Source organism: Cucurbita pepo, chromosome 8, assembly GCF_057944985.1.
Source record: "Cucurbita pepo subsp. pepo isolate OVF chromosome 8, ASM5794498v1, whole genome shotgun sequence".
Classification (NCBI taxonomy): domain Eukaryota; kingdom Viridiplantae; phylum Streptophyta; class Magnoliopsida; order Cucurbitales; family Cucurbitaceae; genus Cucurbita; species Cucurbita pepo.
The window spans coordinates 4,542,243-4,553,402 of record NC_141805.1 but is presented as its reverse complement, the minus strand read 5'-3'; the positions used below and the strand labels follow the sequence as shown (position 1 = coordinate 4,553,402).

The window sequence follows — 11,160 nt, the reverse complement described above, 5'->3', positions numbered from 1 at the left end:
TTTCTTGTCTTCAGAACTTGAATCTTGGTCATTGTCCTAGTCTTTGATCGTTGTCTTGTTCTTGGTTACTTTCTTTGTTCTTGTTCTTTGTTCACTCTCCAAGACACTCCCCTAGGATTTACGGTACTACTCATGAACCTGACAACTTGTGTCCAAGGCTTCATGCGTTCCAAGCAATGTAGTTTGAACTCGCATCTAGGGCATGCCTTGCGATACAGTCTGAAAATCTATGCCCAAGACTTCATGCATTCCAAGCGGCATAATTTGAAAACCTACATCCAAGGCTCTTACATTCCAAGCGATGTATTCTGATCCTGCATCTAGGGTTTGCCCTGTGATACAACCTGAATACCTATGTCCAAGGCTTCATATGTTCCAAGCGACATAGTCTGAATATCTACGCTCAAGGCTTTGGTACGTTTCAAGTAGCGTAGTCTAAAAACCTGCATCCAGGGCTTGCTATGTGATACAGCCTGAATACCTATGCCCAAGGCTTCATATGTTTCAAGTGACATAGTTTGAATACCTACGCTCAAGGCTTTGTACGTTTCAAGCAGCGTAGTATGAAAACCTGCCTCCATGGCTTGCCCTATGATACAATCTGAATACCTACGCCCAAGGCTTCATACGTTCCAAGCGGCATAGTCTGAATACCTACGCTCAAGACTTCATATGTTCCAAGCAGCTAGTCTGAGTCATAAACATGCTTTACCATGGGAGGTCTTGAAGTTTCTTGAGTTTCTGAGTTTAAGGACATTGGTCCCTAATTCTTGAGTGGTACCTAGCATTTTTCTTACATTGGTAGTTGTAGAGCTTGTGTAGTATTTTCCTTGGTTCTCAATCTTCAACACTATATAATTTCTAAGGTTCGTAATTTCTGGAAGCATAAGTCGTATTATGCATACTTAAGCTCTACATAACTTAGTAACATACATGAGCCATTTAGAATGACATGAAGTCATAATGAGTTCTTTAGATAATTCTAGTAGAGTCTCGAGTTTTGGAAAGAATTACTTGAGGTAATCCCCTTAAACGTTTCTTAGACCCTAACTTGGTTTAGGTTTAAAACTTACTCTAATCAATTTAGAATCTTGAACGTACCTTTATGTCCTTAGGAATAAACCGAGTAAGAAGGAAGAAGTTATTTGGAGGGTGTTTAGACCTTGAAATACCTTAAAATGTCCTAGGGGCATTTTAACCATTTTACCACCTTATTCTTGGTTTAGCTTCTGAACATGTTCCAATAGCTTTCAAACTTTATCATGTCATCAATCATCATAAAATAGGACTTACTACAATGTTTCATAGCATATTGAGATCATTTAGATCATGAACCGAAGGCAAGTTACCTTAGGGGCATTATGGTTATTTTACATTATTATTTGGTTTAGCTACTTAACTTCGTGCCCACCAAATTTCATATATAATCTTAACATGTTATAGTATGCTTCGCATTAAAAATTTAATGGGTAGCAGAGTTCATTTAGTGGGTCATTTTAACGTTACTTAAGTCTCGAATAATTCGATCCATGCAAGGCCTTAAATCACCATTCCTGGTGTCTTCTTTCTATTCCCTTAATTTATACTTGACATAGGGTATATATTGAAATCCAAGCGATTTCTACAAGTATTTCTTAAGAAAAATCCAAAATGGCTACGTACCTCGTCATTGACGTTCGGGACCTCTAGTATCCAAATTACTTAATTTTCTTTCACACATTCCTTAGAGTGTCTAGTTTCTAGAACCATAAAATTTTTCATGAGAATTGGTCTGGATGAGGGTCAAAATTGAGAAAAATTAATGGAGGGTCGAATTTTGGGTTAACATGGCCGGTTCAACGACCATGTCATCATCTTCTTCCTCTAGAAGGAAGAAGATGCCCGCAACCAACATCGCTGCCACTTGAAAATACTTCTCCATAGCTCCATTCACGATGTTTCTTCCCTCAATTTTATCATGAAACTTAATGGTGTTGCAAGGAAGAACTAGGGATTGATTGCATATCTTCTCGTGGATTGCAACCTAAGTTATTCTTGTAACACCCCTAATTTTCTTATCCTAAATTAGTAACGTCACTAAATGCATGATTTGAAGACATATGCAAAAATTCATATTAAATACTTTTAAAATAAAACTATGGACGTAACTATTCAATTCAATAAAAAAAAAAAAAAAATAAATAAATAATAAAAATAATAATAGAGATAACACAATTTTTTAATTTAAAACAAAATATATTTAATTTGAAAAGTTCATATTAATATTTAATATATAAGATATATTAAATAAATTAAAAAAATATATTTAATTTAGAGTGTTCAAATTAATATTTAATATATTAGAAAGGTTAATATAAATGGAGAAAAATATATATTAATTTAAATAATTTAAATATTATATATATTAAAAATGAAAAATATATTTATTGTATTTGATAAAATTAAATATTAAAAAAAAATAATTTATACTGATACATAAAATAAAAATATATTTAATCAGATTATTTATATATAATTTAAATAAGATATTATATCTTAAAACTGCATTTATTATAAAAACAATTAAAATTTAACTCTAAAGTTTAAATCTATTAATATATAGTCAGATATTTTAAAACTACTGTATTTATTGTAAAAACAATTAAAATTTAATTCTAAATTAAAATTAGAATATTAAAAATTTATAAACCAAAATCGAATAAATCCAAATCTTTTAAGTTGAATTAATTAAAAGTATATCGTAAAATAATTTTGCAATGATTAAATCACTCTCTTGCATTTAAAATTTAATTTTATGATATAAAAATGACATTTGAAACGGTGAAATTAAATATTTTGATTAATCAAACAAATATTTTAGAATATCTTATAAAAATAATTATAATAATTTAAAAATTACTCCCAAAAAATGCGGAAGAATAATTTTGGAGATTTTAGCTTCGATTATGTAACTGCCATATCTAATTAAACCAATTTAAAAAGAAATAAATAAGGGGCAATAATAACGCACGCCTCCCACGACGACAGAACATTCATGTTCTTACAATTAAAAAACAAAACTTATAATAATACTAATTATTAATATTATAATAATAATAATCCCAGAAAATACAAAAAAAAAAAAAAAAAAAAAAAAAAAAAAAAAAAAAAAAAAAAGTAAACTATATTCAGACAGAACAAAATTGTTGTTGTTCTATTTCTGATTCTGTGTGTTAATTTCAGCCTTCCAAACTCCATTGCTACTCATCTTGTTGCACCTTCTCAACTGGGTCTCTGTTCTTCCTTTTTGCATCCATCAGGGACCCTCATTACAGTCCCTTTTGTCAAATCAAACCTCTCTTTATCTCTGATTAAAGTGAATAGACATTGATTTTCTTCAATTTTTTTATGGAATTGTTGCTCTGTTTCTGTTCAACATCTTTCCCCTTTCTTAAACTTCCTCATATTCCTTCATGAAATTCACCTTCCCAAACCCAAACAGATTTAGAACTTAAACAAAATTAGAATCGCCATTTGTTTGTTCTTTTTTGACCGCATGCCCCACGATTTTCGAGCAAAATGATGAAGGCCCTAGCTTCTGTAATCTCTCTGACCTCTTTCTGTGCTAGTTTTAGTGTAACCCCATTTGGATTATGTGTGTTTATGTTGCTCTCATTTGATGTTTTTTTTTTTCTTGTGTGTGTTCTGTGGAGGTTTTATGATCGTGTGGCTCTTCTTTTGAACTTTGAAATTGTATTTTCTGGGTTGCGATTATTTGCCTCAAACAGAGTGAAATTGACTGTTATATTCATTTTTGAGATTAGCTTTGTTACTGTTTTGATCTTTCAAATGGGTCCTTGTTGGTTTGGTCTGTTTGATTCTGATATCAGTTCATTAAGTTTCAGAATATTATACTACCAGAGTCGAAGAATAGATTGCGCCTCTGTACTTTCTTCGTTGCCGTTATCCTTGGTGCAGGAGTCTATTTCATTGCAAGTGAATTCATTACAAAGGTAGAAATTGAAGCATATCTTATCAAAGTTCTAATAGCTTCCTATTCTATGGTTATGAATGTTTGATGATAAAAGTCTCACATCGGCTGATTTAGGGAATGATCATGAGTTTATAATCATAGAATACTCTCTCCATTAGTGTGAGGCCTTGTGGGGAAACCCAAAGCACAGCCATGAGAGCTTATGTTCAAAGTGGACAATATCATACTATTGTGGATAGTTGTGTTCATCTAAAAATGACAATATCTTAGGAGGTTAATGGGTTTGTGTTGGCCCTTGATTTCTTGCTGGTTAATTAAATGTTCGAATTAAGGCCAGTTTCATTCAAACCTCAAAACGCTTACAAGGAAGCTTATGATCTTTATGTCTTGTTCAACTCCTTCCACTTGATAGCATGAACTTCTAGCCTTTATCTCGCTAGTTGATCGATGAAATTGTTACTTATAAAGAAAATTTAAAGACTGAAATGAGCCATTGATGGATATTTGACAAACTTGCAGGAAATCTTTAGATGGGAGGTATTTTATTCCGCTCGAAATGTAATAACCAGCAGGTGCAAGGTTCGTCTAGTCTAACCATGTGTTGTTTTACGGTTTCTCATTGAGTTTTGTTCGTGTTTGTTCGATACGTTTCTTAATCTCCTTTCTATTGTGTCTTATGTAGAATCAATGCAGGCCGCCCGGGAGTGAGTTTTTGCCGGAAGGAATCGTTAGTAAAACATCTAACTTTGAATTTCAGCCTCTATGGGGGTCGACTTTAAACAATGTAAGTAATGTGAAGATCGAAATGAGCTTTTCTTATTCGATATCTGATTTATTATCAGAAGAATCGAAATTAAAAATCTCAGTTTCCATTATTTTCCAGTGATAAATAATCCAACTTGGTTATCGTTTGAGGAGAAATCTGATGGTCTATTATGCATCGCCCTTAACGAGTGTCAATAATATTTGTGCTAGAAAACGCCGAAGGTTTCGAAGAACTTGTTATCTATGGCTGTTGGAATCAATCAAAGACACATAGTGTCAAAAATTGTTGAAAAGGTTATGATTTGATCACCCTTATCCTTCACTACATTCTTTTTTAGTGATTCGATTGTTTGATAATACGCGATTTTTCGTTTGCAGTTCCCTCGAGATGATTTTGATGTGATGCTTTTTCATTATGATGGTGTTGTGGATGAATGGAGGGACTTTTCATGGAGTTCTCGTGCAGTACACGTCTCGTCTCTGAATCAAACTAAATGGTAGTGTTTATTCATATACATTAGCTTTCTATTTTACACGTTAAATTGGAGATATAATTGGTATTAAATGGTGTCATGGTGTAGGTGGTTTGCAAAGCGATTCTTGCATCCAGATATAGTTGCGGAGTATAATTACATATTTCTTTGGGACGAGGACCTCGGTGTTGAAAATTTTGACCCAAAACGGTAGGTGTGGTTTACTTTTCGTTATTGCGAAGTTCTCGGTAATCTCTTTCCAATGTTCGATATTTGAATTTGATGTCCATATTTATGTGTCGATGTCTTTCCTTCGTCTAAAACTATTTCAGATACATATCAATCCTTAAGGAGGAGGGGCTTGAGATATCACAACCAGCTCTTGATCCGGTTAAGTCCAAGGTGCACCAGGCTCTTACTGCACGTAAAACTGGCTCGAAAGTTCACAGGTCAGTTCTACACCAGCTCGAAAGTTCGAAAGTTCACAGCTCTTGATCCGGTAACGTTGACCAATTTTCTTAATTGTTTTTAAAACAGAAGGTTTTACAACTCCAAAGGCTCTGCACGGTGTGATGCTAATAGCACGGGTCCTCCATGCACGGGGTAAAAATTTACTGCAACAAAATAGGTTTTTCAAATTTTTCTACTGGTGTTACCTCAGATTAAATATTTCAAAATTTCATGTAGATGGGTAGAAATGATGGCTCCTGTGTTCTCAAGAGCAGCATGGAGATGCACGTGGTATATGATTCAGGTAAATCAATAGGAATCCGATATCATTTTTTTCGTGAACGAGTTCAAAACGTCCTGCTTGAACGTCACTACTAATATTCAAAAGCTTACCCTATTTTGTTTTTCCCTTTGCTTTACAGAATGATTTGATCCATGCATGGGGCTTGGATAGACAACTTGGCTATTGTGCACAAGTAATTCTCACACTTTATCATTACTTTTACTACGCTCGGAAGCTACCGTTTTCTTGTAGCGTTTTTGAATATGCATTCTCTTCTAGGGTGACAGAACACAGAAAGTCGGTGTCGTCGATGCAGAATACATAGTTCATTTAGGTCTGCCTACGCTCGGTGCCTCCAACCGCAATGTGGTATGCCATGCTTGTTCTGATGCAATCTCTTCAAACTTTCATTATCAATGTTCACTAAGATGACATTAGATTATCCGAAACGACACTAAACGACCCTCACATTTACGCAGCTGAATGCCGATGCTCCAGCTCGTTCGCAGAAAAAAGAATTGTCAAACTTCAACGAATCGGTTTGTGTGCTGAAAATATTTCCTCAACTTTTATGTTCTTTATTCTTCAGCTAAGTGATCAACCAAGAATCACTTGAACTTATGTCAAACTCCCCTCAAACCTTCCCATTTTTTGCAGGAACACAAAGTTGATAATAGAGTTAAAGTAAGTCACGACAATTCATCCAAGTAGTGAACTTTTTTCGAGTATATGGTTCATTGGAGGTTTCCATTTGATCATGGTTTATATTATATCATGTGTAGGTGAGGATTCAATCTTCGTTAGAAATGCAGATTTTTAAAGAACGATGGACGAACGCTGCAAAGGAGGATAGTTGTTGGATTGACCCGTATCGATAATTACCGACGTTCACGAATGCGATTACAATTGTTTTATATTCATTTTTATGAAATAAAACTGGGAAGTGAAGGTGTTCTAGTCTTCATTAACAGAGCGCAGCTTACATCTTATACCCAACAGATTCAAATCACCAACGAGTCTCTTCATTTTTTCTTACTGTATAAAAGTTCTTTTTTTTTTTGGGTTGTAAATACATTATAGTTTTGAAAATGTGAGGTGTTTGTAAAATTTTAAATTTAAGTAACATTTTCTTGGTTGTAATTTACGTTTTAATCTATTTGAATGCGATCGATCGTTTATTAATTTTTGATATCGAACATTCCAAAGCCATTGAATCAAAATAACACTATTTGGTTGTATGGTATAATCAGTATGTTGTTTTAATAGCCAACGCAACAAGAAAATCTCTATAATCTTCACAAAAAATACTCTCACGTATTGCTCCTCTTAATTGAATCCCATATTTCCCTTTAAAAGCCCTTTGAATTTCATCCAAATCAACCTCAGCTCTGCTCACCAATACTCTCCTCAATGCTCCATTATCAGTTTCTTCACCCTTTATGCATTTGTAAACCACCTGATTCATTCAACCATGTTCAAATACAAATCTTTTCAAAATAAAATGATTATTGTGTGTATACCTTGGCGTAATACTTTGGAGGATTAGATATACACTTGACGACGGTATGTAGGACGTTCTTGAATTCTCCGCAATTTCGTAACTTGAGAGCCTGTAAGAGTATAGCTCAAACGATATGATTATGTGAAAATAGTTGATACGTAAAATTTTTTAATACCTTGGTGAAGTTATGTCCAAATATGTGTTGGTAGCATGAAAAAGTAAGCTTTAGCTGTGGAATGCTTCTTTTAGTGAGCATTTCAAGAACAGCTTCTTCTTCTATGGCTACTAAACTGTCCTTTACTGTTTCATACAGCCTTCTAGCATCACACTTTGCTATATGTTGGCTAACATCTGCATTATGGGCTTTGTGTGAGGCAGCCAATGCTACAAGAATCTGTTGCAAATTTATGTCAATTTGTATACCTACGAAAAAAAAGGTTCAAACTTCTAATGGCCCAGGTTCACCGCTAGCAGATATTGTCCTTTTTGATAGCGGGGGCCTGAGCTTACTTTACCTTTTGGTACGAGTGAGGAGGGTCTATATTGATGATATCTTGTTCCAATTTGGTTTGATATCTTGTTCGATAAGATTGTTTAATGAGAAAGATTTGGCTTGATTTTCTCCCCACAAATATTTCAATAAGAGCCTTGTAATTAGTGTCTCCTTGTTCGAGCGCTTCCCGGGCGAGAACCGCGTCGCGTTCATGAGGATCAAGCATCCACAAAGACAAAGCTTGAGCTACTAACTCTTTCCTCTCCTTTTGAACATTGATTGTCCCAAGTCTTTCCACCAACTCTTCACCATAGATTGCCTTGTAAATCTTCCTCATTTGTTGTCTTTCCATCAGGTTTCGAGTGGCGAGAACTCGAACGAGGTTATTGCTTCTTCGATCCCAGGAATCGTGAATCTCAATACAATCTTTTTCGAGATCATCGGTGTTGATCGACATATTTGGCAGTTGGGTAGGGAAAGAGAGGCATTGAGTGGCATATATAGGGAAGAGAAGGAAAGGGAAAGTGAGTTGGTTTCTTATGTGTACCATTGGATTATGAGTGTGTTTGAAAGAAGAAAAGATTGAAAGAAGAAAAGAAGGAAGTTTCTGCGCCTTTTCATGTCTTTTAAAGAAAGCATTGATGTTAAAAGTTTGTGGCATGTGAGTGAGAGAGCTTTGTTTTGTAGCTAATGGTTATTGGGTTTCCTAGTAGATACTCAGTATTCAACCCTTTCTTTCGCATCTTTTCTCGACTCTCTCGTACTTTTTCTTTCTCTATCATATTTAAATTGATGTCTAATAGATCTCTAAACTTTCAATTGATAACTAATATATTCAATAATATTTGGACATATAGTGTTATAAAGTTTTAGATTGATGGATTAAGACTTAATCGTGGTCGACAAGTCTCTAAGATGTGTTCCAACGACATAAAACTTCCTCAACAAGATCTGATACTTCTTCTTAGCTATCAAGCTTTACTTCATATGGTTTGAAACTTCTTCTACAAAATCTTTTTCTAAAGTCGAACACGATCAAAGTTTGTGAGTCTTAAAATAAAATCTTCCAAAGATTTGAGAGAAGAATAAGTATAGAGAATTCGAGAAGAAAGTATTATTTTCGAGAGTCTATGTTGGTAAAGAATTTGGACTAATTTTTGTTAAATCTAAAATAATATATTTATCCGAGGTAAAAAAGGGATAAATTTTTTCAATTTTGTAAATACAGAGAGTTAATTTTGAATATAAATAATAAAAACTTACAATAAAAGAGATAAACAATACAAGTCCGCTCGAGTTATTATAAAAAATAGTTAACAAAATGATACAAGTTTCAAGAAAGCGATATAAAAATAAAATTTAAAAGTATCATTCGATCTAAGAGTCCTTCTTACAATTGTATGGCTCTATACTCTCCCGTTAATGAATACCTACTATCGATCTGTAAAACAAAAAGAGTAAGAATGAGTACAAAAATATTCAATAAGTAGCTTACTTGTAAGCAACTTATTAAAACTTCTTTTCCGTGTTTCTTAAGGTATATGCTGAGTTAGCCAATTCCATGGCTTGAGTTCTTTCTAGCCTTGCGAGAAGGTAAGTCACCTATAGAGATTTATTCTGGTTTTCTAGGTGCACCTAGCCACCCAATTCCTATTCTCCATGGTCTATATAACCATCACACTTCCTCCACATAAGTTGAAATGTCCTCTTTGTCTCGGGCTATAGGGTGAGTCTAACATGTATAGAGGAGTCGCTACTTGTTACAAGTAACCTCTAAGTCTCCCTCCATAACTCCATACATGTCTACTACTAAGTGCTAGCCAAAAGTTCCATAGGTTCCTAACAAGCTCCTCATTCTCATGTTATTCTAGGCTCTTAGATGGTGCAAGATAGACTCTTCACTAAACCAGCCAGAGCTCCCTTAGTAGTACCCTCTAATGTACCACATGTCCTAAGTGGGTGGCGTCATATTACTATATGCTAAGCAGATTCTCACCAGTGATGCGAGTTTACGGTTAGGGGTTGCAACCTAGCTATCCCTACATAGTACTAGAGAGCAAGGTGCAACATCTTAGCAATAGGCCGATGACTTTAGCATGATGCAATCTTTCCTTTGGTTCACTTCAATATCGAGGTAGTACTTGAGTAACTCGAGATCAGTTATCTCAAATTCTTTTATCATTTGTTGCTTGAACTCTTTAATGCCTTCTACACTTGTACTAATGATGATCATGTCATCAATGTACACACCAACTATAAGTGTTTCAGCTCCATTGTTTCTTGTATACATTGATTGTTCTTGCAAGCACTTCACGAAACTTAAACTCTTTAATAACTTGTACACTTTGGGCAATGTACACTTTTTCTTAGAGGTCACCAATTGGGGACGATGATTTGACATCCAAGTGATGGACCACCCACTCGTGTTGAGTTGTGAGGGCGATAGTCAACCATACATTGTCGAGTCTAGCAAAAGGTGCAAAGAATTCCTTATTGCTGCACATATCCCTTTTCCATGAGTGTTGTGCTTTGATGACATTTTTATCACTATTCTTCTTCAACTCAAACACCCACTTCAAACTGATGGGCTTGTGTCCGAGTGGTAAGTCAATTAGTGACCACTTCTTGTTCTTCTTAATGGCTTCAAGCTCCTTTTGCATGGTCTCCTACCACGTCGTCTCAACAGCTACGTCACAGTAGGTTGTCAACTCCTCGATTGTAAACAACACTAACTTGGGGAGATCTAATTCTTCCTCATTTTTCCTAGCTAACTCGTAACAAATGCCTTACACACAACTTTCTTCATGTGCTAAGCACTCTCAAAACCCAATCTTACATAATCCTAGTCAACTCATCTTGAGCTTGTTGTTACTACTCACAAGTGTGATCTTTGTGTCGTGCCACTTGTAGCTTTTCTTCAACTCCTTACCCAATCCAAGTGTCAAACTAGGGTCTATAATTGACGATGGTTCTTGAGCATTCTTCCCTCACGTCACATCATCTTCTAACCTTAGAGAACTAATACCATTAACTATGTCCGACGATTGTGGCCCAGGTGCAACAACCTGCTGTCAAGACTTGTGTTGCCTCGTATAAGGCTTTATCCCCCAGTTGGACATGAACCATGTACTCTTAGAAGTTCGTTTAAATCTTCTTTGTCTAATCTTAGCCTAATTGCCACAGCGGGCTAGTACTTCTCAACCTAAACTAGGTCCAAGGAAT

At 35.0% G+C, this 11,160-nt stretch overlaps 2 protein-coding genes across 5 annotated transcripts; one reads left to right on the top strand and one right to left on the bottom strand.

Annotated features, from left to right (window-relative positions):
- The first annotated feature begins 3,215 nt into the window (after nucleotides 1-3,215).
- Nucleotides 3,216-7,126, top strand: LOC111800233 (uncharacterized). Of its 4 annotated transcripts, none has more exons than XM_023683834.2 (15): nucleotides 3,216-3,579; nucleotides 3,885-3,992; nucleotides 4,493-4,552; nucleotides 4,656-4,757; nucleotides 4,949-5,032; nucleotides 5,117-5,235; nucleotides 5,320-5,421; nucleotides 5,544-5,660; nucleotides 5,749-5,814; nucleotides 5,899-5,965; nucleotides 6,084-6,137; nucleotides 6,224-6,313; nucleotides 6,424-6,483; nucleotides 6,602-6,628; nucleotides 6,727-7,126. In XM_023683834.2, exons 1-15 carry the CDS (start codon nucleotides 3,559-3,561, stop codon nucleotides 6,820-6,822), a joined length of 1,173 nt encoding a protein of 390 aa, XP_023539602.2. In that variant the 5' UTR covers nucleotides 3,216-3,558; the 3' UTR covers nucleotides 6,823-7,126. The 4 variants fall into 4 exon arrangements, with proteins under 4 accessions (XP_023539602.2, XP_086982297.1, XP_086982296.1 ...); XM_087126171.1 differs by having other exon boundaries at nucleotides 3,879-3,992; nucleotides 5,752-5,814; XM_087126170.1 differs by having other exon boundaries at nucleotides 3,879-3,992.
- Nucleotides 7,127-7,153: 27 nt separating this feature from the next.
- On the bottom strand, nucleotides 7,154-8,435 carry LOC111800237 (annexin D8). Its single transcript, XM_023683839.2, has 4 exons — nucleotides 7,961-8,435; nucleotides 7,621-7,839; nucleotides 7,465-7,554; nucleotides 7,154-7,400 (listed from the first exon to the last, which is right to left on the bottom strand). The coding sequence occupies exons 1-4, from the start codon at nucleotides 8,393-8,395 to the stop codon at nucleotides 7,191-7,193; spliced, it is 954 nt and encodes a 317-aa protein (XP_023539607.2). The 5' UTR covers nucleotides 8,396-8,435; the 3' UTR covers nucleotides 7,154-7,190.
- Nucleotides 8,436-11,160: the final 2,725 nt, after the last annotated feature.

Bases quoted from the DNA above. Each gene is read 5' to 3' on its own strand.
- LOC111800233 (XM_087126170.1), top strand. From the start codon at position 3,559: ATGATGAAGGCCCTAGCTTCT. The intron at 5,661-5,748 runs GTCAGTTCTACA...TTTTTAAAACAG, and splicing joins ACTGGCTCGAAAGTTCACAG to AAGGTTTTACAACTCCAAAG. The intron at 5,815-5,898 runs GTAAAAATTTAC...AATTTCATGTAG, and splicing joins ACGGGTCCTCCATGCACGGG to ATGGGTAGAAATGATGGCTC.
- LOC111800237 (XM_023683839.2), bottom strand. From the start codon at position 8,395: ATGTCGATCAACACCGATGATCTCGAAAAAGATTGTATTGAGATTCAC. The intron at 7,840-7,960 runs GTAAAGTAAGCT...AATTTGCAACAG, and splicing joins CTCCTCACTCGTACCAAAAG to ATTCTTGTAGCATTGGCTGC. The intron at 7,555-7,620 runs GTATTAAAAAAT...ATACTCTTACAG, and splicing joins TTGGACATAACTTCACCAAG to GCTCTCAAGTTACGAAATTG.